We start from the raw sequence: 26,352 nt of genomic DNA, 5'->3' as shown, positions 1-26,352 counted from the left end.
CTGTGTATGTTAACAACAGTGACATAACAAAAGGTATTCTTTGAATGTTACGTATTTATTTCATGCAGTCTTTGGACCTTAACACCATTGAAGATGTTCATTGTGTTCACAGAATGCTCATTGAAGATGATCATTATGGTCCTTTTCAACCTAGGTCATTCTGTGATTCTATGATCCTCTTTGTTTCCTCTTTGTTTGATACTGTCCCAAATGACATCCTTGTTACCAAACTGGAGAAAAATAGTTTTGATGAACTCAGAGAGTTGCAGTCAATGGCTCAATGTCCAAGTGGAGACTGATGATGAGTGGTGTTCCTCAGGGATCAGTGCTGGGACCAGTGCTATTTAACATCTTTGTAGGTGACATGGACAGTGGGATCAAGTACACCTTCATCAAGTTTTCAGATGAAACCAAGATGAGTGGTGCACTTGATGTACTAGAGACAAGGGATGCCATCCAGAGGGACCTGGACAGTCTTGAGAGGTGGGCCCATGCCAACCTTCTGAAGTTCAGTATGGCCAAGTGCAAGTTTTTGCACTTGAGTTGAGGCAATCTAAGCACAAATACAGGCTGGGCAAAGAATGGCTTGAGAGCAGCTCAAGGAGGAGATTGATTTGGAGGTATTGGTTGATGAAAGACTCAACATAAGCCAGCACTGTGTGCTTACAGCCCAGAATGCCAACCATATCCTGAGTTGCATCAAAAGAAGCATGGTCAAGGGAGATGATTATTCCCCTTCACCTGGAGTGCTGTGTCCAGTTCTAGGGCCCCCAGCACAAGAAGGACATCAAGCTGTTGGTCACTGTTAATTGTTAGTCACTGTAAAGTGCTTAATTGTAAGGTGCATACGGGGTTGGCTGGAAATCCACAAAGGGTAAGACCACAATTAAGGTTGGGGCATTGCTACATCTATTGTAAGATAGTATAGCAGTTTAAGTGTGATAGGATTTGATTAGATTTGGTAGATTGAGTTAAGATGGAGGGATTTCAGGGGATATAAGGAAAAACTGCAAAAACTACAAGCTAGTTGGAACCTGGAAAGTTTGCTAGAGGAAGCTTGGAGAGTGTTTAGCAATCGGGAGGAGGAAGATAGGAAAAAGGACAGACAGATACTGATTGCAGCTTTGCAAGGGACAGGGAGGGGTGAAATGTGCAGAACAAGAAAGCCCCTGGAAAAGGACCAATGTGCCATCTGCCGGAAAAAAGGACACTGGAAAAATGAATGCCCACTGAGAAAACAGAAAAGGGGGGGGGGGAGGGGGGGGGGCATGGAACAAGATCCAAGCTTCCAAGCTCCTGTGGAAAAGGACTGATCAGACTGTCACTGGACTTAAAGGATGCATTCTTCTGCCTGCCCCTAAACCTCACCAAGGTGATTCCCTGCAGGGGAATCTAATGAACATGTACCCAAACTTGGGGGGAGACTATGGATTATGTATTAGTTCAGCTTATATCTGTAACATGCTTTCTCCTTATGGCGCACAAGTTTGGAGTGTTAACCCCTTGCACCGGGGCTCTGTGCACATCTCTCTATTATTAAATCATACCTGCTTTATATCCTAACAGGCTATAGAGTTTGATTCCACATGTCATTTGGACACACCTGGTCTAAACTAATGTTTGTAAAGGAAAAAACATTGATCTCCCTTCTCCTGACATCTATTTTTCTATTGTAAGAGGCTGTCATTCCTGTACACTACAGTAACAAACAAACAAAAAAAACCCAGAACACCCAGCAGCCAGTAATTAATGCGCCTTTTTGATATTACTTTGTCACATGACAGCAGCTCTGATGTGGTGAGGCCGCTCTTCAGGTAGGACTGAACTATTCCAGCACTGGCTTCCTACTGTTCCAGCTGACAAAACAAGACTGTCTGAGACCATGTGGTCCATTTTCTTTCTTCCAGTACTTGAAGGGAGCATAAAACACGAGGGGGAATGGCTGTTTAAGAGGGTGGATAGTGATATGACAAGGAGGGATGGTTTTAAGCTAACATGGGAGGTTTAGGTTAGATATTACGAGGAAGTTTTTCACTCAGATGGCGGTGAAGCACTGGAACAGGCTGCCCAAGGAGGTCGTGGATGCCCCATCCCTGGATGCCTTGGACCCTCCTGCATGGCAGCTCACTGCATGACAGAATTTCCTTTTAAGTAGGGATGGCTCCTGAGTTTACACCTGCTGTAAAGATCCCTTACACCCCAATGCCAAGAGACTCCTTGCTGATACAGAACCTCTGTACGTGATTGTTTCTTTAAGCTTTGTTAGCTTTTTTAAGATTATATCTTGGATTGATAGTGCGCATATAAGCTCTTAGACATAAGCCTTTGACCAAGTTTGGGTGTAGCAGTAGATTCATCCACATCCAGGCTCTTTACCTCCATTGTTCAAGGTGTTTAGAAAGCAAAGGGCTGCACTATGAACCTCGTAACTTAACAGGAAGGTCTTCTGGATAAGCGTGTTTAACCCTACCCTTTATGTAGTAAAGTGTACTTTGACATCTCTGTCTCTGTACTCTGCCATCTAAGGTGCTGTCTTATTTATGATTAAGCTTTGCTAAATCACTATATTATTTTAATAAACACACTGCTACTTCTCCCTTACGACTGAAGCATAGTTTCCATTTGTGACAAGCACGCACTCAATCTCATCACTGCCACAGAAAAGATACCGTCTATGTGGAGATGTATCACTTCAATTCAAAAATTTCTGTAGTTATAGATATGTAAGCATTTTATTTTATTTAAAATATACAGAGCCTATTCTTTCACGCGAAGCCCTGGAGAGATTCTAGTTATTTATTCAGCGCTTAACAGGCAACAATGCAAGTTAATCACAGAGGCTGTTAGTGAGTGTTTAAGTAATAGATAGTGTCTTGGTTTTATGATTGTTAGCAGTATTTCACATCATAGCATCAAAACATCATGTAGTGCATTGGGAGTTAAGGAGTTAATCCTCCAATTCTGGGAACCTGTCCCAGAAGAGAAGAAAAACTACATCTCTCTCAGGACCATTTTCTGTTCTGTTACTGTTTTCCACCCAGAGGGAAAAATAAGAACTGTTCTTATTGAGAAAGATGAGAAAGAATACTTCAAAGCACAGTATAATCACTCACTAGACTGTCCATTGCAACACCAGTGATATCAGCATAGAGTTCAGGCACCACTAGCTCAGGAACCTGCAGTACTCGCTGGTCATTGCTGGTCTTTATAGCTGTTTGTAGGCTCTGGATCAGGTCTGACGGGGAAGGCCTGTCAGCTGCATTCCACTGCCAACATGACTTCATGATGCTGTACCTGTAAGATGAAGAAGTAGAGAAGAGCTGGGAATCAAAAATACCAACAAAAATTTTATCTCATATGTAAAACATCTGGAGGCCTCCTCTTTTTCTGCCTCATAGAAAGTTCTTTCAGCAAAGCCTGTAACTACACAATAATGTGTGGGGGAAAGGGCAGACAGATGTTTGCCAGGATGTCATCTCTGAGTACGGGAAAAGGGGAAATTATTAGATTTGATATTTCCTTTTGAAACAGCAACTGGGGATCCTACCAATGAAAAAGCCTCTGAATATTAAAAAAAAAACCAAAACAATTTTTGAAGTCTTCACAAAAAGAAACACAATCCCTCAGATCTTCCCTGTGGTTTCTTAGTTCATTTCAGAGGTAATTCAGCACTTACAGGAGATTGATTACTCTGGAATAGTCCGGTACCTTGCAGAGAAGCAGTGGAGCAACAAAATTTAAGGGCAGAATAGAAAGCAGAAATAAGAACAATTTTCAAAGCAGGTAAGAGAGTGGCAGTCGAGTTTTCATGCATGGGAATCCAGTAAGATGTGGTAGGCATGAGAACAAGTCTTTTCAACTAAGAAGATACAGTTTTGTACAGTCTAGACTTAGAAATCATCTTTAAGGTATGGTTTTGCATGCTGCATTTCTATTTATCTCTGAAAGTCTTTCAATTGTACATAAAGCAAGTGGCTTACATGGCTTGCTGGCAGCTTGAGGGCTGTTTCATGATGTTTCGTCTCTGCAGGTATGGTAAGATGTCAGAAGGTCGTACATCAGGATATGGTGGATCACCTGGAAGATGAAAGGGAAGACAGCAGAAAAGCTATGAGGTAAAGGTCACAGACAGCAACTTTAGTGCAAGAATGCCATCTCTGCCTAATAAAATCTATTCTCTTGTTCTTTCAGTTCACACTGATAGAAAAACTAAAAACAATTGTCACGACTTTTCATGTCAGAAAAAAAGTGGGTTGCTTATTATTTAAGTTAGCCTCAATTTTGCATTCTTAAATGTCCGAATTTTGATCTTGTTAATTTGTTGCTAACTTCTATATTTAAAAAACTTTTAAAATTACATCTTCTTACCTAATGTAATCATTTCATACAGTAGAATTCCAAAAGACCATCTATAAGAAAAGAAAAGAAAGCAATATTAAGTTTGTGTTCCAGCAAGCTAGCTAGCTTAAACACATACAAATGATTAGTTATGTATACTGCAGAAATGAGAAGGCATGAGATGTGAAGTTAAGCATTGTGCTGAGTACAAGGCGAGCCTTGCTGTGACCTTCAAGATATGAAATAATTATACATAAAGAAGTGAAAGAGAGGTCTGACAGATGAAATTCTAGTTCAAAAATAAAATCATACATGTCTGCCTTGATGCTAGGGGGGTTCTTTAGAAGCCGCTCCGGTGCCTGCCACTTTACTGGCACCATCTCTGTGACTGAGCTGGCACCATACGTATGAGCTTCATAGGTCACCCCAAAACCACAGAGCTTGGCAGTGAAGTTGTGATGAAGTAGGACATTCCTGGCAGCAATGTCACCATGGAACAATTTCTTCTGCTCAAGGTAAGCCTAAAAAGTTGGAAGAGACTATGATCATTTTAAAAGTAATTCTAAATGGCAGAAATTTTTAATGAGTTTGTACCCATCCTCCACAGTGCAGAACAGAAGTGTAGGCCCACCAAATCAGTACAGGTGTACTTGGCTCAGTTTTAACAAATTGCATCCTTACTGCCTAAGTTAAGAAAATCTAGGCAATCATGTGAGCTTACGTTGCAATCAAACAAGAAGCAAAAAACTGAGCAAATCTGAGCAGACTTACCAGAGCTGCTGCAACTTGTTGTCCAACTTTGTATACTTGCCTTTCAGTGAGATCATAAGGGATACCATCCATTGTCATTACATCCTACAGACAAAAGAATAGACCTCGGATTACAGCTGCAAGGTGCTGGGGAACCTGTCTCCTTTTAATCTCATAAAATGATTATTTTATCCATATATCCAGTTTTAGTATCCATAGCACTCAGTGAAAAGGAATTCCATTAGTTAAATCCCTACATTGTGAAGAACTACCTCCACTTGTTTGCTTTGACCATGGTACTTACTAGCCTTATTTGTTACCACCTTGTCTTTCTGCTGAACAAGACAGAGAGCAGTCTCTCTGTATTTAGTATTTCAGATGTGGAAGAAAGACAGATACAGAGACATAACAGTGCCTTGTTTCTATGCCTTTCTTACTAATTTCAAATATTTGTGGATTTTTTATTTATTTTTTTGCATAACTTCTTCATGACAGTATGTGTGTTCATAAAATCAGTCCCGTGATTTCACATCTGATCAGCAATAGGCTGATACAAGGCCATCATTATGTTAAGTCAAGATTGTTTTTGTACCTATGCATCATTTTATTTTTTGCTGTGCTGAATTTTATCTGTTTCATTTTACTCATTAGTTACTCAGTTTTGAAGGATTATTCTGCAAATGCTCAAGCCCTTGCTATTCTCATTACCACCTCACTTGCAACATTTCTGCTAGGCTATTTACACACACATTGAAAAGCACCAGGTCCTAATACATTTCCTAGCACAGCTTCATGTGTGACCTCTCTCCAGTGCAAGTACTGACCGTTCTCACGTGTATTCCATTAGTTGTCTTTTTAATAATTTAGTTATCATTCAAAGACCTTCTCCCCATCTTCATAACTACTCTGCTGTTCTAAAAGCTCTTAGAGTAGAACTTGCACTTAAAACTCTTGGGAAAAAAAGTATATGTCAATGTATCACTTCTCCCAATGCCTGCTTAACCCTTCAAAGAATTCCAGTGGCCTGCAAAGTCAGACTTCTTATAAAACGTCAGCTTCTCCAAACTTTAACACACCTATTCAGAAATGCTTTGGTTCTATTCCAACTCAGAACTTCACTGAACTTCTTTGAGGATGGAAATGGTCTAGACTGATACAGGTGGATGCATGATTAGATGAAAGGAATCTTCCATGACTTACACACAGATATGCAAATGATCAATTTTAAGAAGATATGTTATCACATCACTTTTTTTGACTCACCTTACGACATGTCCATAGAAATTTTAGCAGGTCACCAAGAGATACATCTTCCATTATCATATAAAGTGGGAATCGATCTACACAGCATCCAACCAATTCAACCAGGTTCTCATGATGGCCAAGATTTTGATGGAATTTAATCCTTCCCAGGAAATCCTTTACTTCCTGGGGACTAACCAGGTCTGAAAGAATCAAAGAAGCCTCAGTCCACCACCACACAGAAGCAGTTAGCAATTAGCTTGAAATGACAGCAGTCTTCTTTGATACTACTACAATACCACTTCAGTAGACTAGTTAACACATTAGTATGTTACTGAACACATCTCAGTCTTGCCCAGTAATGATTACGAAATTCTGCCCACCTTTGTGTCTTTGACATGCAGATCTGTATCAAACTGGATTCTCTGCCATATGCTTTACCTTGTAAGGCTTTCAATATGACACTCTTAGTCTTCCCCGAGTTCCCAGTTTCCAGTTCTGCCCTGTAGATGCTCCCATTGCGGACATGTTTTACAATCTGCAGACTGCCTAGTGAGAGCTTCTCTCGTGGTATCTGCAGTTCTTTCAGAGTCAAGGATGCAGAACTTAACAGGTTCTCTGTAGATACCTCACTCAGCTGTATACAGTGGTTCTCTTGTGAAGTGGATTCTTGATGGTTCTTGTTCGCTGACAAAACCAAAGACATGTGAAACACAAAAAAAGGCAGATGAACTCTTGTAGCAAGTGGCAATGCCCATTATTCTATTTTCTTTGATTCTTGCTCCACAAAAAGGTAGAATGAGTTTGGAGACCTCTACTACATTTAACCATGCAAACTTTCTGGATTTGTAATTGATTCTTGTGCTGAAGAAATGGCCATTATTTTCTTTTATTACCAGCTAGAACTATAGAACTGTAGAGTCACCAAGATTGGAAAAGACCTCCAAGTTGATCATGTCCAACTGTTCACCTATCACCAGTATTTTACACTAAACCATGCTTCTCAGTACAACATTTATATGTTTCTTGTACTCCTCCAGGGTCGGTGACTCTATCACCTCTCTGGGCAGCTCATTTTAGCATCTGACCACTCTTCTGGATAAATTTTTCCTAATGTCCAACTTGAATCTCCTGTGGCATAACTTGAGGCCAATTTCTCTAGTCTGAACACCAGTTGCATAAGAGAAGAGGCTCACCTTCACCTCACCACAACCTCCCTTCAGGTAGTTGTAAAGAGCAACAAAGTCTCCCCTGAGCATCCTCTTCTCCAGACTAATCTGTTTCCTCAGCTGTTCTTATAAGACTTGTACTCCAGATCCCTCACCAGCTTCGTTGCCCTTCTCTGCACATGCTGCAGGGCCTCGATGCCTTTCTTGTAATGAGGGGCTCAAAACTGAACACCGTAGTTGAGGTGCAACCTCACCAGTGCTGAGTACAGGGGGATGATCACTTCCCTGCTCCTGCTGGTAACACTATGTCTGACACTGTTAGTTATAAAAGAGACACACAGAAGGTGCTCCCATCTATGCCTTATCATGGTTTTCAGTTACTTCCCTTAACACAGGGTTTTTTCTTGTATAGAAAGAAAATCAGTTCAGAACTAGAGTTTCATTTCAGCATAGCAGCATGCGCTTGCAGTAATGACAACCTTTTCCCCTTCTCACTGCTCCCTGTTCTGTTTTCTGTTGTCCACATAGGACACCAACTTAAGATGAAATTTCATAAATGATAATAAATGAATGGCATAACTAGGTGCGATATATATCCAAAATTATTATATTTGAACTTTCATTTGTAATTATCCCTGTTGCTTGCAGGAGCATCCATGAAGGCTCTTACATAAACATACTTTGTAATTCTCAAGCGATGTTATCACTTGTTAATCCACTTACATAGTATGCTGGTTTAGGTTTCCTCAGATATCTTGTCACTATAGATTCTATCATTGCTAACAGAAGTTGGACAAAACAAAGTTCTCCAGTTTTCTTTATATTCTCTAGATGGATGAATACCACTCAGGAGCTTCAGAAACCCTATTGCCTAACAGGGGACTGAAATCAATACTCTTTCCTCAGTTTGAAAATGGTGATGTTTACCTTGTTGTCCAGATGATGATGATTCCTCCCGCTTTGTTCTTGTTCGCAAGCCACGGCAATGCAGCCAAAGGATCACAGTTAGCAGAATGACAAAAAAACCCACAAGGAGAGCTGGGACAACAATCACTTCAGTCTGATATTCACGTACAACTACAAGCAGATAAAGAAAATGGGAATTAAAGGAGCACTGCTCTGAGGACTGTGTGCAGCATTGCCTACTGTGTGCCAATTCTACAAAACACAGCAGTAATAAACTGTTTGAGGTGTAACTATTTCAACTCTGACAATATGTGTGCGTGTCCATCCACTTGCGGCTTCTTAGAATAGCAACTGAACACCTTCTAGTGCTGCAACCCTGTTTCTCAAACCTCGCTTCTCAATGGTGCTGAAAATTTGAACCCTCATAAAGCCACTAGAACTCCTTGTACTTATTTAGATGCCTTATTCACTTATATAGATGCCTTAGTACAAAGGCAAGGAACTTCAGTCATGAGTGTAAGTATCACCCACCACTGAAACCTAGTGGCCCTGGAAGAGGTATAGGAGGGCTTTGGGAAGAGTTGGCCACTGCTGTGCCTTCACAAATCTACAGTGAAATTACAGGTTAAGCTTGTTTGATTAAAAAAATTAAGGAGCAATTTAAAGACAACAGAGCATGATGACCTACTTTGGAGTCTGACCAAAAGACACTGCCATTAATAAGGAGTTGCAGTTTACAGACAGTCTTATGTCCCCAGATTTGGAGGTGGTGATATTTTTGCATGGGACAAGGTACCAGTTCAGTTTCAAAGATGACATAAAGTGACAGAATCAAAATCTCACAAGATCGGTACTTAAGAAAACAGAAGAGAATCTTTACTGACTGTGTTATGAGGTTTTAACCTCATTTTTATGGGTCATTCAAAGTAGAAATACTTGGCTGTAAAGGCCTGGGATCTTCACAGGACTTTCTGCTGTCAAATCCTCTTTTGTGGAATGAGATGTATGTGGATCCAGGGAAAGATCTTGTTCATTTTTTTAATCAAAGTAGGCCTTCCTGCTCTGTATGTGGAAAAATACATACAGAATCTTACCACACAGCTTGTCATTGCTGTTACATTCCAGTAGCATGCGTGTGAATCTCTTCACATCTCCTGCCATGTTCAATTACAAGCAAGCAGATCTCCAACCTCTGTCTCCTGCACTGATATGAAGAATATTAATAAAATTTGTCAGAAGGAAGGATGATTTATTAAACAATTAACAAGCAGAATACGGATATTTCCACCCCTTAAGTTCAGAGTTAGTGTGAAGAAGAGGCACAGAGACTCAAGGCTTAGAGAATGATATGGAATATCTTCCATCAAATGCCATGACCCATAGACAGCATGACCAATGATAACTTAAGATTAAGCTTCTACAGTATTACACAAGTATAGTAATTGAGCACCTGGTAGGAAGGCAGGGCCAACCCCAAGGGAGTTCATGTGCATACAATCCAGGAGTGACCAGAAGGGGGGGAGCCAGGATTCTCCCCTTCCCAGACCTAATTTAAGGGTTGGCAGTGGAAGCAAGGGTATCTTGTTGGAGATCCCTGCCTACCAGAGGTCTTCTAAAGGTAAGCAGTTTTTCTTCCTTTGTTTCTGTGTCTATGGCTGCTGCATTTGGGCTTGTTCTTATTTGCTGCAGCCTAGGATTGTGCTGCCCAGGAAAGACTTTGCCTGTGTAACACAAGGAATGTATATAAGCTGAAGATCTTACATTCCAGGTATGTATGATAGGCAGAACTTATCACTCACACATCCAGCACCAAAAATAAAGAATGTCTGCTTTCTAACATCAAACAGAGTCTTAGAGAATTTTCTGATCAACCAACTTAGAGTGACATATTTACCAGACTTTTATCATATGTCTTACCAGAGGAATACCTCTTGCTTCACTATCATATTCATGTAATCACTTTATATATATAAAACTTGGTAGGTAAAAAGCATGGTAGTAGGCCACTCTGCTTTCAGAATGCCAAAAATCAAGGTAATGCTGATATGTTTGGTGTGGTTTCAGGCTCTGAAAACCTCCTGAAAGATATCTTCTCCTTTGTACGTTGACCAGAATGCTACTTAGCTTTTCTAGAACAATGTTGCTCAGCAGGAGAGAACAACAGAAGTTTGTTCTTTACAAAGAACTTCACAACAGAGGGTGCAAAGTTCTTTGAGGAAGAGTTGAAAAGTCACCCATCTATTTCCCAGAACAGGGTGGGGGGAACAAGAACAGGTCTTTCATTAAACAAATCCAGTGAGATGTGAGAGTTTTTGCTGTGGCAAATATACAGTGACTTGCAAGGCAATGCTCAATTTTTATTGTTAACAGTGTTGAGATACAACATGGTTCCATACGGACTGTAACAACAATGATAGTCAAGCCTTTCTTTGACCAGTACCCAAATCCAAAGCTCCATGTCCAAACTAAATATATATCCAAGAGTGTCATAGCTAGAAATAGCAGAAGCAACTGTCCTTGAACTGTAAGAGATATATAGCAAAACCTTAGCAGAGGCTATCCTGCAGTCAACACTGTTTGCAAACTGATACTAGCAGGCTACTGAGTAAACTGCGTATGGGGCAGTTCCACAGCTATTCCTTTGCTGATAGTGCCAAGTGTGTTAGCTCTCCCATATCTGGCTCATACTGACTGCTTACCTCTCCACATCTGACAACATGATGAGCACTGGTGAAAAAGGTGGTGTTTTGTTTTCAGCCATGTGTGTTCCTCAAGCTGTTCTGCCACTCTGGTAATTGATGGTAATTGATGAACAACACTAGCTCAGGAATAAGTAGGTAAAATATGTCAGTTGTGGGGTCTGTATAAATCAGTTCACTGTCCCAGTAATTAATACAAGTAAAATTCTGTGATTGAAGCCAAGCTGAATAAAGGTTCACCGCTACCAAACAGGGCAAGGGTATCTTTCCTTTCTGCTCTCTTCCCACACTGTTTTGCTCTCAGCAGTGCATCTGCTCACGTGGTAAACTAATTTAAACCTCTATGCCAGTACAAATAATATTTACCACAGTAGTTTCCTATCATTTGTCATCACGCAATTTAACAAGTGCCAGCACAGGCTTGAGGAAGTGGCGGGAGCGTACATTCAGGGGAAACTCTCCTTAAAGGCATGGGCACAGAACAGAGCTGGCAGCTCTTTAAGGACACCCTTCTGAGAGTGCAACAGCTCTCCATCCCCCAGCAGAAGTCAAGCAGGGAAGGCAGGTGACCATCATGACCAAGGACCTGCAGCTTAAACTGAGGAAAAAGAGAGAAACATACTGCAAGTGGAAGCAGAGTTGTGTAGCCTGTGAGGAATACAGGCTGTTGTCCACATACGTAGAGATGATAGGATTAGTAAAGCCAAGGTGTAGATGGAGCTGAACTTGGCAAGAGAGGTGAAAGATAACAAGAGGGGGTTCTACAGGTATGTAAGCAGGAGGAGACAGGCTAAGGTGAGTGGTTCCCCCCCTGATAAAAGTTAATGGAGAGCTGGGTTCCTCAGACATAGTGCTTTACCTCAGTCTTCACAGGTAGTCAGGCTTCCTGTGTTTGCCAGGACCCTGAAACTCTAGCTGAGGGTGTGGGGTGTCAATTCCACCCCACTGTAACACTGAAACAAGTCCAAGTCCTCCTCATAATAGAACATGTCTAAGTCCATGGGGTCAGAGGATATCCACCCTAAGGTCCTGAGAGAGATGCCTGGTGTGGTTGCCGAGCCACTTCCCATCATATTAGAAAAATCATAGCTGTCTGGTGAAGTCCCCAGTGCCTGAAAAAAGGGAAACATTACTCCCATTTTTAAGGAAGGGAGAAAGGAAGTGCTGGGGAACCACAGGCTGGTGAGCCACACCTGGGAAGATTATGAAGCAGATCCTCCTAGAAATTATGTTAACGAACAAATGATACAAAGAGGTGATCTGAGACAGCCAGCATGGCTCCACCACGGGTAGATTCTGCCTTGCCAATCTGGTGTCCTTCTTCAATGAAGTGAAAGCTTTGGTGGACAGGGGAAGGGCGACAGATGTCATCTACCTGGACTTTTGCAAAGCCTTTGACATGGTCCCTCACCACATCCTTCTCTCTAAACTGGAGAGGTGTGGATTTGAAGGATGGACTGTTTGATGGATTAGGAACTGGTTGGAAGGACTCAGCCAAATGGTTGTGATCAAAGTGTCAGGGTGGAGGTTGGTCACAAGCGTTGTCCCTCAGAGGTCAGTCTTGGGACCGGTGCTCTTCAAAATCTTCATCAGTGAATCAGATGATGGCATTGAGTGCATCCTCAGCAAGTTTGCAGATGACACCAAGCCAAGTGGTACAGTTGATACATTGGAAGGGAGGGAAGCCATCCAGAGAGACCTGGGCAAGCTGGAGAAGTGGGCCCATGAGAACCTAATGAGGTTCAATAAGGCCAAGTGCAGGGTTGGGGCAGTCCAAGGTATTTATACAAACTGGGGGAAGATCTCCTTGAGAGCAGCCATGTGGAGAAGGGCCTGGGTGTCCTGGTGGACAAGAAGATGGACATGAGCCAGTAGTGTGTACTTAGCAGGGGGGTTGAAACTGGATGATCTTAGTGGTTCTTTTCAACCCAAGTCATTCTATGATTCTGATTCTGTTTATTTAATTCCATGCAGCAAAAGAACCATAATCTCGTGCCTTTTTAGTCAGCACTTTTGTACTGCTTTTATTATTTTATTTCTCTTTTATATGACCTTTGAACGTGGCTTAGACAGACACGTGCAGAGATGTGCAAACGTGTTCCTCAGTCCAAAAGAGAAGAGAGCTACTAGGAAGTGACAAATGCCAAAAATGCAGTGAAACCACAGTGTCTGATCTTCAGGTAACCTGGCAGTTTTGGACACTGAATGCGTGAGTGGCAAAAGAAAATCACAGTGGAAAAGCAGACGGTGAAATACATTTCTTCCCCATAGCACTGACAGTTTTACTTATCAGTAACATCCAAAAGAAATAAAAATCCAACTGACAGGTCCCACATCTAACAACCTGATGCCAGGACATATGCCTACGGCTCTGCATGTCCTGTCCCTTCTACTTTCAGAAGACTTTTGTGACAATTTCTCCACCAGACTGGAGATTGTGGCAACTTTTCAAGTTTTCCCTGGCCTACTGAGCCGCCACCTCATCATTCATCTCTGGGCTGTTTAGTCTGAGCAGTGTCTCCAGCTCTTTAGAAAGAGGAAATTCTGACTTGTCAAATCAATTCTTAACATATTTATAATGCCTCACCACTGCTCTGAACAGAGATTACCTATAGTATTCTGCAGCTTGCTGTGCTTGGTTTGATAATTCCTCAGCTACAAAGATTTGGTACTGCAGCTCACTCCCTTGTGTGCCAGCTGGCAGCCATAATGTTCTATAAGAAGAAAGATAGTGCTTTAAAGAAGTAATGTATTGACTCAATATTTTCACTTGAACCAAAATTAGAAGTGGTATCTGAACATCAAACCTAGGCTAGCTGCTAATAAAGCATATTAAGGAGTGAAAGAAAATCAGGATGACAAGTTTTGAAGTGTTAAGCCATGAGGAAAACAGCAAATAACGTAACCCACACCGCAATCTGAGCTGGTGAATTACTTAGAGCAAACCTGACTCCTTTTCAAGGGAGAATTAAAAACAAGCAAAGTCAGCAGCCACTGCTGCATTGAGAAACACGAGTGAAGAGCACTCTGCACTGCTTAAAGAAAGGCCAGTTCAAGCTGGCACCACATCAATGGAGATACGCAAAATTTCAAGGTGCTAAGCTTTGTTTAAACTTTGATAATTTCACAAAAAACCCAAATTTATTTGTGCAGACTGAGAAAATTCTGGCTACAGAACTGTGAAACAACACAGAAACTGAACTGTGATTGAAATAAAAACATATTTTTTTCTGATGCAGACAAGACCTTGTATATTTTCTGAAATATTAACATACACCTTGACCATATTGATCACATTCCCCCTCAAATGAGGCCACACAAAAAAAATCTTATTTCTCACAGACAGTCTGAAAAATAAAAGTCTGTATTACAAAAACAAACAAATAAAAAAGACACACACATTAACCTGAAGCCCTTAATGAGGAAGTATGAAAAGTCTGGATGCCAGACTCTCAAGCATACTCTTGCCTTTGACTTTCTCAGGCTACTTTTAGAAGTGCCTCCCAGTGCTTTACCTTTCTGATTGCCTGAACTTTGATTCTGGTTGTACTTGCAAGCACTGAACCTGCATAAAACCCTATAAACCTGGTACAGTTATAAGTCTGATACTGAAACTCTGTAACACTGTGGCAGCAAAAGCTGTGGCAGGAAAGAAAAAATGTTAAGGGACCACAGCTATATGTAACTCTTGCTGTAAAAAACACTGCTGATAAAAATACACCATATTATGGTGCTGTGTAATGGCTTATGAAACACAATTTGTATCTGCTTCCAAAGCCATATTAAAACTTAACTGAGGTTGTGTACAGTTTCACCTTCACAGGTTCCTAACTTTTAGATGATTCCTGGTGAACTTAACAGAGATTTTGTTTATAATTTGATCAATAACATGTGTGTACAAATACACAGAAAAAACTAAACAGATTATTTACCATCCTTACAATCAAGTAAGGCTGAAGGAAATAAAACACTAATTCTGAGTTGATAAACTGGTACACACAACTTCATCAAGCACTGAACGAACTTACTTATGTAGACAGGCGCTGCATCACTGGTGAACTGAGGTTAATTTTAAATTGAATTTTCTTCCTTTGTAATTTTCTCCCTGTTCAAAACGTGTCTGGGAGTTATTTCTCTAAACCAACCTGCTAACAGATAGATTTCGGTTTCTTTCTTCCTTTTTTTCCTCCCCAAACTTCAAAACCATTATGATCACAGAAGTATTACCAGATCAGTAACTTCTATACAATCAGTAAGAACAGATGCAGATATATATACATACAGAGGCATATACACTTTATGGCGCAGTTATATCCTAGTTTAGGGCACATTCATGTTAATAAAGTCTTTTCAAACATTTAAATATTCATTAGCTAATCCTCCAGCAGTGTTTTCTCTCGCTTACCTGAATTACACCACTTCTCTTGCCCTGCGGTAGTCTCTTCCTGAAGCTTACATGCCGCTGCTTCCCTGTTTGTCTGAGGCCGCTCAATACAGATGGTTACCTCACGCTGCTGTAACTCTTATGACTAAGTTCCTTCTCACTGATATCCCTGCCTCATACCTGCCCAGCTTCAGTTCTTTATTCTTCGAGTTTCTTTCATTTTTCTCCCCAGAAAGAACGTAAATCTAACACATGAGTTGACAGGTAGGCACAAACCCATGAAATGGGTCTAATCTGGCTGGCACGCACTGGCTGGCTGAGAGCAAAGCAAGGCAAAGACTCCTTGGGTGGGGACCTGGTGTGTAATTTGAAAGGCAGATAAACAGACCAAGAGGGATAGGCTAACATAACAAATGGAAACCACGCTCTTCATATTAATGTTTCACGTTTAGGAAAGAACGTGATAGAGAACATGCAAATGAGCAAAGGGAGAACAGATTAATAAAAAACATGACAGAATAGACAGCAGCAATGCGAGTTTTTCTTACATTCAGCCTTGTCCCTTGTATTCCTCCTGCTCAGGCTGTCCACTGCATTCTGCTTTCATTTTTCAGCTCTGCCATCACCACTTCTCTTTCTCTGTCCTTCCAGTAGTCCAGCCTGGAGCTCCCTACACCTCCTCTTGAAATATGTCCTGAGCTCCCTAACAAGACCTATCAATATTCTTGAACTTGCCCTGTGATGTTGTCCTGTTAACATGCCCCTGAGGACACCGTTCAGCTCTGCTAATGTTTTCGATACAGAATCATTTGTGAAGTGTATTCCTCACTGCATTTCATTTCCTCAGCGTTTCTGCCCTGGGGACTTTCTTCCAGCCAATCAGTGTATTCCAGTCCCAGCTGCTCGACTGCATGCTCCCCACCATCAGCTCAAAGACTGTCTTTGCCTAATGCTGAAAAATCTCATGTTTCAGATTCCCGACTTCTGGTTAAACAAGCCTCTACAAGACTGTTTGCTTACCTATATCACACAAGTGGAAAGCAGTTGTATTACAAGAGGAAACAACACGAGACCTAACACTGAGAGACAAAGTTCATTTTACAGTCAATATTATGCCGCAGATAGCTTTGAGAACACCAAGACGATATGATCTCTACCAACTCCTTGAGCAAACCTGACCTACTCATATTAATACTTTGGTGCTGTGTACATTACTTTATTTAGGGATTATTTTAGTTGAGGTAGGGGGAAAGAGGTAGAGTTACATACTGAAACACAAAAGATAAATTATCTGCAAGAACAACCACATAACAATATATGTGCAGAGCAGAACATCCCAAGCTTCAACCGGGTCTGTTTAGCCTTAAGAAAAGAAGGCTGAGAGGGGACTTGATCCAGGTTTATAAATACCTGAGGTGTGGGAGCCATAGTGGTGAGTCTGGTCTCTTTTCAGTAGTGTGTGGGGACAGGACTAGGGGTAATGGGATGAAAGTACAGCATAGGAAGTTCCTCACGAATGTGCAGAAGAACTTCTTTACAGTGAGGGTGACGGAGCAGCACTGCGAAACAGGCTGCCAGGAGGTGGTGGAGTCTCCTTCTCTGGAGATATTCAAGACCCGCTGGACGCCTACCTGTGTGACCGTGGTGGCAGGGAGCCTGCTTTAGCAGGGGGTTGGACTCAATCTCTAGAGGTCCCTTCCAACCCCTACAATTCTGTGATTCTGTGATTCAGTCTGGCACTATTCTTCCAGCTGGTATTTACTGTAAAAGTGTGCAAAATGGAGAATACTGGGACTGTGTCTCTTCACTGCATGATCTCTACGTAAGCCGGTAGAACAGTAATTACAAATAGTTCAGTGATGTGGAGTTTTGTCCCTGAAAAACCAGAAGAGAAATCCCCTAGATTGTGCAAACCAACCTGTGGCCCTTATTCTGCATGTGGCCCAGTACAGCTCACAATGAAGTTCGCTCCCTGCCCCATACCATCATGGTGGTGGCTCTGCCCCACCAAGAGGTCTGGCCTGGCCCTGGGTGTGCACCCATCCCTTAGCAAACAACCAAACAATTCATAGAATCATAGAATCACCAAGGTTGGAAAAGACCTAAAAGATCATCCAGTCCAACCATTCATCTATTACCAATAGCTCCCACTAAACCGTGTCCCTCAACAAAATGGTCTCTGTTGTTATATGTTTTATATACTGTCCAAGATAATTCCTCTTCACACAGTGCAGCCCAAGCATGTCAGGAAGATGGACACCCATGTTCCAGACTGAGCATTTACTTCAGTTGCAAAGATTGTTACAGCTGCAAACTTTAAGCTCAGGCTCTGGTTTCTGTCATTGTTTTATGCTGGTGCTAACTTTCATTGACTCTCAGTGTTATTCTTTCCATGAGGATGCACAGGATCTGTCCTTTAACTCATTCCTGCTTAATACATGGATACACTGAAAACAACATTTTCTCTTTTACCTGTGTTATTTACTGAAATATTTTGCTTTCCACACGCTCCTTTTGTAAGGGCAGCTGGGGGAACCTCTTCAGAGGAACCTGATTCCTATTTAGGGATTAGGGTTTAAAAATACAATAACTGATAGTCTTCCTCCTTTCACTCCTTCTTCCTCAGTTTTCTAAATACCCTTTTTGCGGGGGGAAGGGGGGAAAAATGCAAGGGGTTAATATTCAAGGCATGCATAAGCAAAAGCAGCAATCCCCACTGCTTTTTGTTTCCTTAGTTAATCTTTCTGCTGTGCTCCCAGTCAGACTGGTCGGAGAAGATATTTAAACAGTTCAGAGTTCAGGTCTCAGACCAGTGTTCCTCACTGGTCCATAAACCCTTCCTCCTGTTCGGCTAAGGGACAGCACACATTTATTGTCACGTTTCATCTCGTTAAAAGCAAACTTCTGCTACAAGTTATTTATTCTGTCTGTGCGCATCCACAGGGAGAACACTGCCTGTTTAAATGTTTGTGTTCCTCTTGCTATTTTTCCTTATGCAAGTATGATAAGGCGCACTGAAATTGGTGGAGCGGCGGTTCCGTTAACACAAGTGTCCTCTTTATCTCCGAGACATCTACAGCATATGAAGCAACCATTCAAACCACATACACAACTGCTCAGTAATCTCTACAGTGCACTTTAGAGACTGACAGCAAACGCAGCCACAAACCATTCAGTCTTTTTCTTGTGTGAAGAGACTGTTAAAACCACAGGGCTAATCTTGTGGCTGAAAAGTCACAAAAATCAGCAAACTCCAAGTAACTGCCCAGAAAACAAGTTTCTTCTGAAAGGATCTCCTCTTTGGCATCCCAAAATCAGTACTTATCCACAGTTAGCCCATGGAGTTCTTCCCAGGACTCCAAGGGCAATAGGGCAACTGATAGACTGGAAAGTAGGTGCAGCACATATCACTTGCATTTCCATTAGCTTTGTGTAGTTTCCGGGTGTCATTGACCTTAGCAACTGGGTTCCTGAGCACATTATGTATGCATATTCTTCTGTTAATTTGACCTTTCCTCTTTCCATTTTGTTCATTCTGTTAAACATACAAACTTTCCTCTTAAGTTCCTGGGTTTTGCCACTCCATTTTTTCACATAGTTCACATTTCCAAGTGAGAATACAACAGTTCTTGCTGACAAAACTTAGAAGCTGTTGAACATACTTAAGCACCCTGTGTAAGTATTGAATAAATTGCACCACTTCACACAAAAAGAAGTAGAGGAGCCATCTCTCCTCCAGGAAGGTTGCCCACAGAGACCTTACTAGAACTAGGAAGTACATATCACAATATATCACATAGCAGTTTCAAACAAGGGGTCCATTAATGAGCACTGTGCCTCAGACAGCTGGCCATGGGACTTCTTAGGGAAACTAAAGCTCAAAACAACATAAAATGGTATTTCTCACAATGCTTTCCATTGCCTCCAGCAACCCGTGATACAAGAATTTATTTAGCCAAGTATTATCTTTTCTTTCATCTGTTTTGAAAGATTTTGCCTACTTTCAACACCCTGCACAATTTTAGCAACACGGTACTTCATGGTAAATTCCACAGTTTTCATGTAACTTGGTATGTTTATTCTTTGCATAAGGGTGGAGTGCAATATTCAAACTAGCTACTTATTGTGCACAGCTGGCAGTGAAATGAGCGATGGCTACAAGAGATGAGTAAAAGTTTCACACATAATTAAAATATTAATATATTCAATTATTTAAAAGCAAGAGGAGTTTGATGTTTGGATACTAGAAGAAACAGATTGTAAGGTTTGGATAGGAATAAAGAATAGGACACAATCAGGGGTGTGACCCATTCAAAGGGCCGTGATCCTCAGTCTCCTATATACCACTTAAAGCCTATTATCAACAACTTGGACAAACGTTGTGTCTTGTTTCTCAGCCATCATAGAATTTCCTGCCCTTCTTTGCTTAGCCCTGCAAACACCTTCTCCAATAACTGTTTATAAAGACAAAAATCATGAAGACGGCAGGTGTACCTCTGTAGGAAAGAAAGCAGATGCAGCCAACTTCGAGAGTTCGTGCTTGAGGCATCACTTGGCTCTTATCTTCAGATCTCTCACAACAACAGCTCGGGGTACCTGGTGGGTAAAGGACGCCAGCATCAAAGGGTGTCGCGGTGTAGGGCCGTGGGAACTGGGGAACCGCAGACAGGTAAGGGGGGCATTACCTTCTGCTCTCCGACCTCCGGGAGTACTTATGTTTTGTGGCAGGCCGGGGACGAGGCAGCACGCAGCAGGCAGAGGGCCAGGCCTTCACAGGAGGCCATGGCCGGGGAGCAGCGCGGCAGGGGCCCGCTGAGGTGCCCGCTCTGCCGCAGCCCAGGGCCGGCCGCGACCGCGCTGGAAGGAAGGAAGGCTGGGCGGACACGACAGTGCTAGAACCAGCAAGCACCCTCCTGTCGCGGCTCCGGGGCACAGCTGTCCGGCTGCACCGCCACTTCCAGCCCCCTGTCCTTCCCCTTCTTTTCCTCACGGCCGCCTAACTGTTTGTCCAAGCGTTTCCTTGTCGTGAAACAGAAGATTAACCGAGGTGGGGAGTTCGAGGGCAGAGCAAGCACGAGCGTACAGGGAAGAACGTTTTCTCGTGTCACGCTCCCGCCCGTCCCTGTTGTTAGAATTAGGAGGAGGGAGCCGCGCTATATACGCGAGCTCGGAGGGTTGGGGTTGAGCCGTGGGGTCTGTTAGGCGTGTCGGTTGCGGCCTGGCACAGGGCGAGGCGGTACGGGCTGCCAGGGCGGGGAGGAGTCTAAAGGATCCTGACGGGGTTCCTCACGGACACTTGGGACTCGGGATGGGGTGGTAAAGGTGCAGGGATCACCAGCTCTCTGCCTTCTGTCCGGGCATCGCGGCGGAGTGAGGTTGCCCTGCAGTCACTGTGGTGGGTGACAGTCTGGATGAAATCGGGACTGTGGCCGCTTTTTTAAGACCCTTGGCATCCCTGCTTTGTCGGCACATAGTTATTTAGTAAGACTTAAATGCCTGGTGAGACCTCTGAACACGAAGCACCCTGATGGAGCTTTAAATCCATTATAACTCGTTGCGTTCCTTCCACACTTCCACACAATAAAAAACTGAAAATGGATACCCTCTGATAGCGCTTGAGCAATGACATATATTTAAGATAAAACAAACAAAAACGTTGCCTACTGCATGGCGTAATTACCACAGTGAAACTCTATCCATAGTGTCATCCCACCCCTTGTTTTCAGAGAAGGAAATAAAAGCAAGGCTGTATGTCTCATGTTTGGACAATATCAAGGTTCAGAAACTCACTGATGAGCTTGAGTCTACCTGTTTTTGCTTCCTGCACATTTAAGCTGAGGTTGCTCCTACAACTTAGCTGGGTATATAGTTACAGAATTTAGTATGTGCAGTTATCTGGTGTGCGTGTGAAATACTGGATGTAAATGGGGATTTTACAGCTCACTTTGGAAAACGGGGACTGGTCTGTGTCAGGATATTTGAGAGAGAGGCTGTAGCAGAATAATAGATAGAACTGTCTAATGATTGGTTTAGTGGGAGCTATTAGTAATGGGTGAATGGTTGGACTGGGTGATCTTTTAGGTCTTTTCCAACCTTGGTGATTCTATGATTCTATGATTCTATGATTCTATGAACTCTTTGATACAGATACTAAAATCATTAATTGGCACAAATACAGCCAATTAATTGAGTGTAATTCCCTCTGAATCACTGAAAATGATTTCAAAATGGATTAAAAATAGTATCCAACAGGCAGTTGTTAACTTGTAAATTTCAGGCCAGATTCTTAATGAATTCACATCTAAATTGAGAATTGTATGTATTTTAATTACTACATTTTATTACACTATTACTTTCCCTCCACAGGGAAAATCAACTCACCTTAAAGTAAAATAAAACACCCGCTTTCCTTGTAGATGGCCAGACAAGAATCTCAAGAGAGAAACTATGACAGTATGCTAAAGATGGTGGAGGATCTGAACAAGGACCTAGAAAAACTTCTGGAGGAAATGGAAAAACTGACAGGTAAAGGTCTTTATTAAGAACAATATGTGTTTGTTTACTAAAGTGAAGACATTGAGGATATATTATTTATGTTTATCGCTATGAACTGTCCCATGTGATAGAAACGTAAGTGGGAAAAATCACCATCATATATAAAATTTTTATTTTTCAATCACCCACTGTGTTTTTAGCCAAAATTCCTGGCTTGGTGGTATCTCTTCTGTTTATAGTGCAGGCAACCTGGATGGCATATGACATGGTAGTAATGCGTACTAACCCTGACCTGACCAATTCCATGAGGCGTTTGGAAGATGCCTTCCTGAACTGCAGAGAAGAAATGGAGAAAAAATGGCAGGAAGTGCTGAGAGAATCTAAAGGTGAAGAGCCAAAAAAGGAATGAGTTGAATTTAGTCATGCTGGCAGAACTGTATCCCTTGGAAAGTCTCCAGTTTTTTTGTATTCCAGTCATGGAGGTTTCACAAACACCATGGAAAACGAATTGCTGTTCTTCTTACTAAGAACTATGTATACGTTTACATTTGTGGAAATATTTTTATGATATATTAATATTGTTGAAGATAAAAGGTAACTATGCTTCTATTTTTTATTATGCTCACGTTGTAGTGTATGTGCATACAGAATTTAGGTGCTATACATGGGTTATTTTTCCTGCAAGACCACACTTACTTCATAGTCAATATTTGTATGTGCAATTCTTTGATCCCTGAACAAACCGAGTGGGGGGAGAAGGGGAGGCTGTGTAGTACACAGCTACACTAATGTGCTTTTCAAGGAAAACTAAGTATTTTATTACTATTATTATTATTATTTAACCAAATTAACAATTCTAGATTTACAGACTCATCATGTTAGCTTGATGTGAGATCACCTACTAGGTATTCATTGACAGAACTTTATTGTTAGCTAGCTCACCTGTAATTTCTTTCGTTTTATTTCCTGAAGGTAACGTCTCATTTAAGAAAAAAAATGTTCACAGTTATTAACTACACTTTGGTCTGTGGGATTGCTGCTGAAACCAAATGAATCTTATTGTGAAACATGCCTTTCTATGTTCCTGCTGTATATTATTAAAAAAGAATAGAAAGAAAATATTTTGTAGTCAAGATGCAGACTAAGAGCACCACCTTGTGGCTTGCAGTTAATTCATAAATATTTTATCTAAGCTGGAAAGCCATGTGAGTTTCCATTATTCATCGGGCAGATTTCTAGCGAGCAGCAACATAGCATGTAATAGCACCCTAAAGTAATGTCAACTTGCCCTCCCTCCCCCCAATTATACTTAGTGCTTCTAGAGGCAGATGGAAAGTTTGATCTACATTCTTGACTTCTGTTGCAGTAGGTAGGTCTTCGTTCCAGCCAAGGTAGGGCAAAATAGCAGAACTTGAGGAATCTTGCAATTTCATCACTCCTTGGAGGACCTTCATGGCCTGCTTTCACTTTAGTACCTTGACTGTCATCCCCCTTCTTTAAATCTGCATTAAGAACTTTTAGTTTTTTTGAAGTGACACAAGTCTTTTAATTGTTCATGTGGAGATCTCCTCAATCTTATGATTATGTGGTGTAACCTTTTGGTCATCCTTTTTCTTACTCATGGATGTTCTTACCCTAGTAATCACGTGCCCAACAAACACCCAGCTGTGATGAGTGGTAGGGAGAGAAGTTGGAAAGAGAACAAAACACTGCATGTTAGGGCTGTATTTTGCTTGGAGGATCTGGCTACTTTAGTAGACTGAACTGCATTTTCCTCTCTAAACTTTTCTTTCCAGCTGCATAATGATAATCACAGGGGAGATGCACCAGAACCGGGACAAGATTATTACACTTGTCTTTCACTACTACTAACTGTTTTTTTGAGATTTATTAATCATGAATTTGAAGGGATTTGTTTCGTACATCTCACCATCTTCCACATTTCAGCCCAGTCAGATACCTTAGACCTGCAACAGAAACATACTGAAATACACTGATGTCCTGTGACAGGGGTATGCATTACAAATTTAATTTACAAAAGTAAAAAGGTGCTGGATCAACATCTTCATCTAGTGTTCACATAAACAGTAATCGAGGTCGCTGGGTGGACACCTCTATCATCCATCATGGAATATTTTTGTAATGAAAAGTATCAGTAACAGTTAAGCTTTATGCTCACTTGCAGTGAACTCCACTTATGTGATTTCAGCCTGTACACCAGTTATACACAGGTACTTCCTGTACTGTATTTCACAGAAAAGCACGTTTCTGCGCAACAGCCACAAGAGCAAGAGAAGCTGGAACTGGTGGACTGCCAATCTGTGTGCCCAAATATAGCAGTAAGGAATTTTCTTTCCTTGGCTATTCTTTCCTAAGCTTCTGATGGTAACATTTCATAAGCAAGATACAAATCAGCTGAACTTTGTTGGTAGTTGTTTTACACACAGATCTGGACAGACAGTAGAATTTGTTAATGCTAATTCATATTGCATGAATAAAGACAGTGCTCATCACAACACAATTTACAGATCATCGCTATGTACCTAACTCATCTTCAAGGCAAGAGTTGGATGCCCAAGAATTAAATATCCAAGAACCAGCAAACCAAGCCACGTGCTGTCTCGTCCAAAAAGCCTGTAATGACAACATAGAGCAGAACTGAGAAGGGGCTGTGGGACCTCTGCATTTAACTTACTTAGGCATCTCACTCCTCGTTGAAATATACCCTAGAGCTCTAGTTAGAATATTTGTTTCAGTACTGGTGCTTTGCAGTTCTCACTACCCTTTGGCTAGTACAGCTGCTTTTCCCCAACCTATGTAGGAGCATCTCAGAACAGATACTTTCTTGCTACAACTTTACAGTGATGCTGAGGGCCAGCTGGTTTCACAGATGGAAAAAAAACCAGACCAATGGAAAGGACAACATCTAAGACTTAAACCTGGGATTTGCAAATAGACTTCCTGAACAGAGAAACCAAATTTACTTGTGTAGCCCTTAATCTTCTATGGAAATTTCCAGGGATGTTCCAAGCTGTTAGTCTAGAGCTAAAGATGCATTTCATTCTAGCATTCTTCCAGGGAGCCTGAAGCACAAGTCCTTGCATGAAATACACATGTACATAGAATTGTGTTTTTCAGCCCTTACAGCAAGCTTTACAACAACAAATTATATACTGTAAAATGATTACACTGTGGGTGGCCAACCTTTTGGCCTACTTGGGCCCCCTTGATCCTTTATGTTTGTACTACCAAAGAATAATGACATGAACATAACTGTAAGGCGAAGGATATTTTTCTATGTTAAGGTAGGTCTGGTAAAGGTCAAGTAAGAGACATGATCAAAATTTTGAGCTGATTGCAACTCTATACATGCTGTGCATAACTATCCAGAACGTGCTTGTCTTCTATGTTGCTGTTGCCACTGCTGAAATACACAGCTGTCCTAACACTCACTGTTTGGTCTCCATAAAGGTTCAGCAAGCATCAGTGAATGTCAGCAGGTGCCATTTTTTCCCCCGCAAGAAGACACTCAGTGATGCACCTTTGCTTCATAAGCACCTCCCATGTTAGATACCATTTCGTCCAACTGCCTCTCCATGCATCACAGAGCAACAAAATGTAACAGAATATTGGCAGGAAGGCTCAGTCTCTACTGCCATACCACCAAAACCTGCTTCTGACATCATGGGCCAACATAGTGAAAGTAATGCCACTGTGTATAGTAAATATCAAGGCATCACTACAGAATTTAAGAGTATACCATGTCTGTTAAGATTACAGTGAACTAAGACAGCCTTGCACCCACATGCCTGAAGTAGATTTAGTCCTGCTTAAGGATACTTGAGAGTATGTGTGTTTTCCTCAAGTTTTCAATTACAGCAGCCATATTCTTTTTCTCCTAGAGAAAAATCCATGAGGATCACTGTCCCCCACTCTTCCCTAGTCTGTAGCACAGTAGGTTCTGCACAGAACATATCTCATGATAGCCCTCACCCAGCACTTACAAAAGTAGTCACGGAAGTGACCAGTAATGCAACATGAGCTTGCTTTACAGTGAATGGATGCATTGTTACACGTGCTTAAAGGAACCAAAAGCACTCTTATTCCTGAACCAAGTCTGTAGTTTTCACTGTACTGTTTATACAAAGTTCTTAACTCACTGATTACAAAAGCAAGCTAAGAAAAACACATAGTGCTTGTGCTAGGGGCAGGGTAATCCATACATCATGCCTTCCCTTGTCACTCCCTCACACCAGGCACAGAGAAAGGAAGCAAGGCTCCAAAGCAATTTGCTTCCAACCCTTATTATTATTCACAACCTGAGACTCCCTTCCTTTCCCCACCCCCCATTTCCTGAGGAGTAACATGG

The 26,352-nt window shown here is 41.6% G+C and overlaps 2 protein-coding genes across 16 annotated transcripts; one reads left to right on the top strand and one right to left on the bottom strand.

The window, feature by feature from the left end:
• Window positions 1-2,708: 2,708 nt before the first annotated feature.
• Window positions 2,709-20,084, bottom strand: STYK1 (serine/threonine/tyrosine kinase 1). Of its 7 annotated transcripts, none has more exons than XM_015874003.2 (11): window positions 15,510-15,923; window positions 11,105-11,223; window positions 9,500-9,609; window positions 8,427-8,576; window positions 6,772-7,017; window positions 6,352-6,533; window positions 5,110-5,193; window positions 4,651-4,859; window positions 4,369-4,409; window positions 3,981-4,077; window positions 2,709-3,294 (listed from the first exon to the last, which is right to left on the bottom strand). In XM_015874003.2, exons 3-11 carry the CDS (start codon window positions 9,564-9,566, stop codon window positions 3,090-3,092), a joined length of 1,281 nt encoding a protein of 426 aa, XP_015729489.1. In that variant the 5' UTR covers window positions 9,567-9,609; window positions 11,105-11,223; window positions 15,510-15,923; the 3' UTR covers window positions 2,709-3,089. The 7 variants fall into 7 exon arrangements, with proteins under 7 accessions (XP_015729489.1, XP_015729479.1, XP_015729505.1 ...); XM_032447207.1 differs by lacking the exons at window positions 11,105-11,223; window positions 15,510-15,923 and adding exons at window positions 15,133-15,249; window positions 19,983-20,084 and having other exon boundaries at window positions 2,711-3,294; XM_015873993.2 differs by lacking the exon at window positions 11,105-11,223.
• Window positions 20,053-24,499, top strand: SYCE3 (synaptonemal complex central element protein 3). Of its 9 annotated transcripts, none has more exons than XM_015874081.2 (3): window positions 20,053-20,157; window positions 21,905-22,013; window positions 22,223-22,597. In XM_015874081.2, exons 2-3 carry the CDS (start codon window positions 21,905-21,907, stop codon window positions 22,390-22,392), a joined length of 279 nt encoding a protein of 92 aa, XP_015729567.1. In that variant the 5' UTR covers window positions 20,053-20,157; the 3' UTR covers window positions 22,393-22,597. The 9 variants fall into 9 exon arrangements, with proteins under 9 accessions (XP_015729567.1, XP_015729576.1, XP_015729559.1 ...); XM_015874090.2 differs by having other exon boundaries at window positions 21,855-22,013; window positions 22,223-22,516; XM_015874073.2 differs by lacking the exon at window positions 20,053-20,157 and adding an exon at window positions 20,430-20,535 and having other exon boundaries at window positions 22,223-22,516.
• The last annotated feature ends 1,853 nt before the right edge of the window (window positions 24,500-26,352 follow it).

This window comes from Coturnix japonica, chromosome 1 (genome assembly GCF_001577835.2).
Source record: "Coturnix japonica isolate 7356 chromosome 1, Coturnix japonica 2.1, whole genome shotgun sequence".
In the NCBI taxonomy this organism is placed as follows: domain Eukaryota; kingdom Metazoa; phylum Chordata; class Aves; order Galliformes; family Phasianidae; genus Coturnix; species Coturnix japonica.
This window is presented reverse-complemented; position numbering and strand designations above follow the sequence as displayed.

What these genes read in the sequence shown, in the direction of transcription:
- STYK1 (XM_032447207.1), bottom strand. Translation starts at nt 9,566, where the DNA reads ATGGCAGGAGATGTGAAGAGATTCACACGCATGCTACTGGAATGTAAC. An exon ending in CAGCAATGACAAGCTGTGTG is followed by an intron (nt 8,577 to 9,499) that starts GTAAGATTCTGT and finishes ATCTGCTTGTAG; the next exon opens with TTGTACGTGAATATCAGACT. An exon ending in CCTAGCATCAAGGCAGACAT is followed by an intron (nt 4,410 to 4,650) that starts GTATGATTTTAT and finishes CTTTTCTTATAG; the next exon opens with ATGGTCTTTTGGAATTCTAC.
- SYCE3 (XM_015874060.2), top strand. Translation starts at nt 21,905, where the DNA reads ATGGCCAGACAAGAATCTCAAGAGAGAAACTATGACAGTATGCTAAAG. An exon ending in GGAAATGGAAAAACTGACAG is followed by an intron (nt 22,014 to 22,222) that starts GTAAAGGTCTTT and finishes TTCTGTTTATAG; the next exon opens with TGCAGGCAACCTGGATGGCA.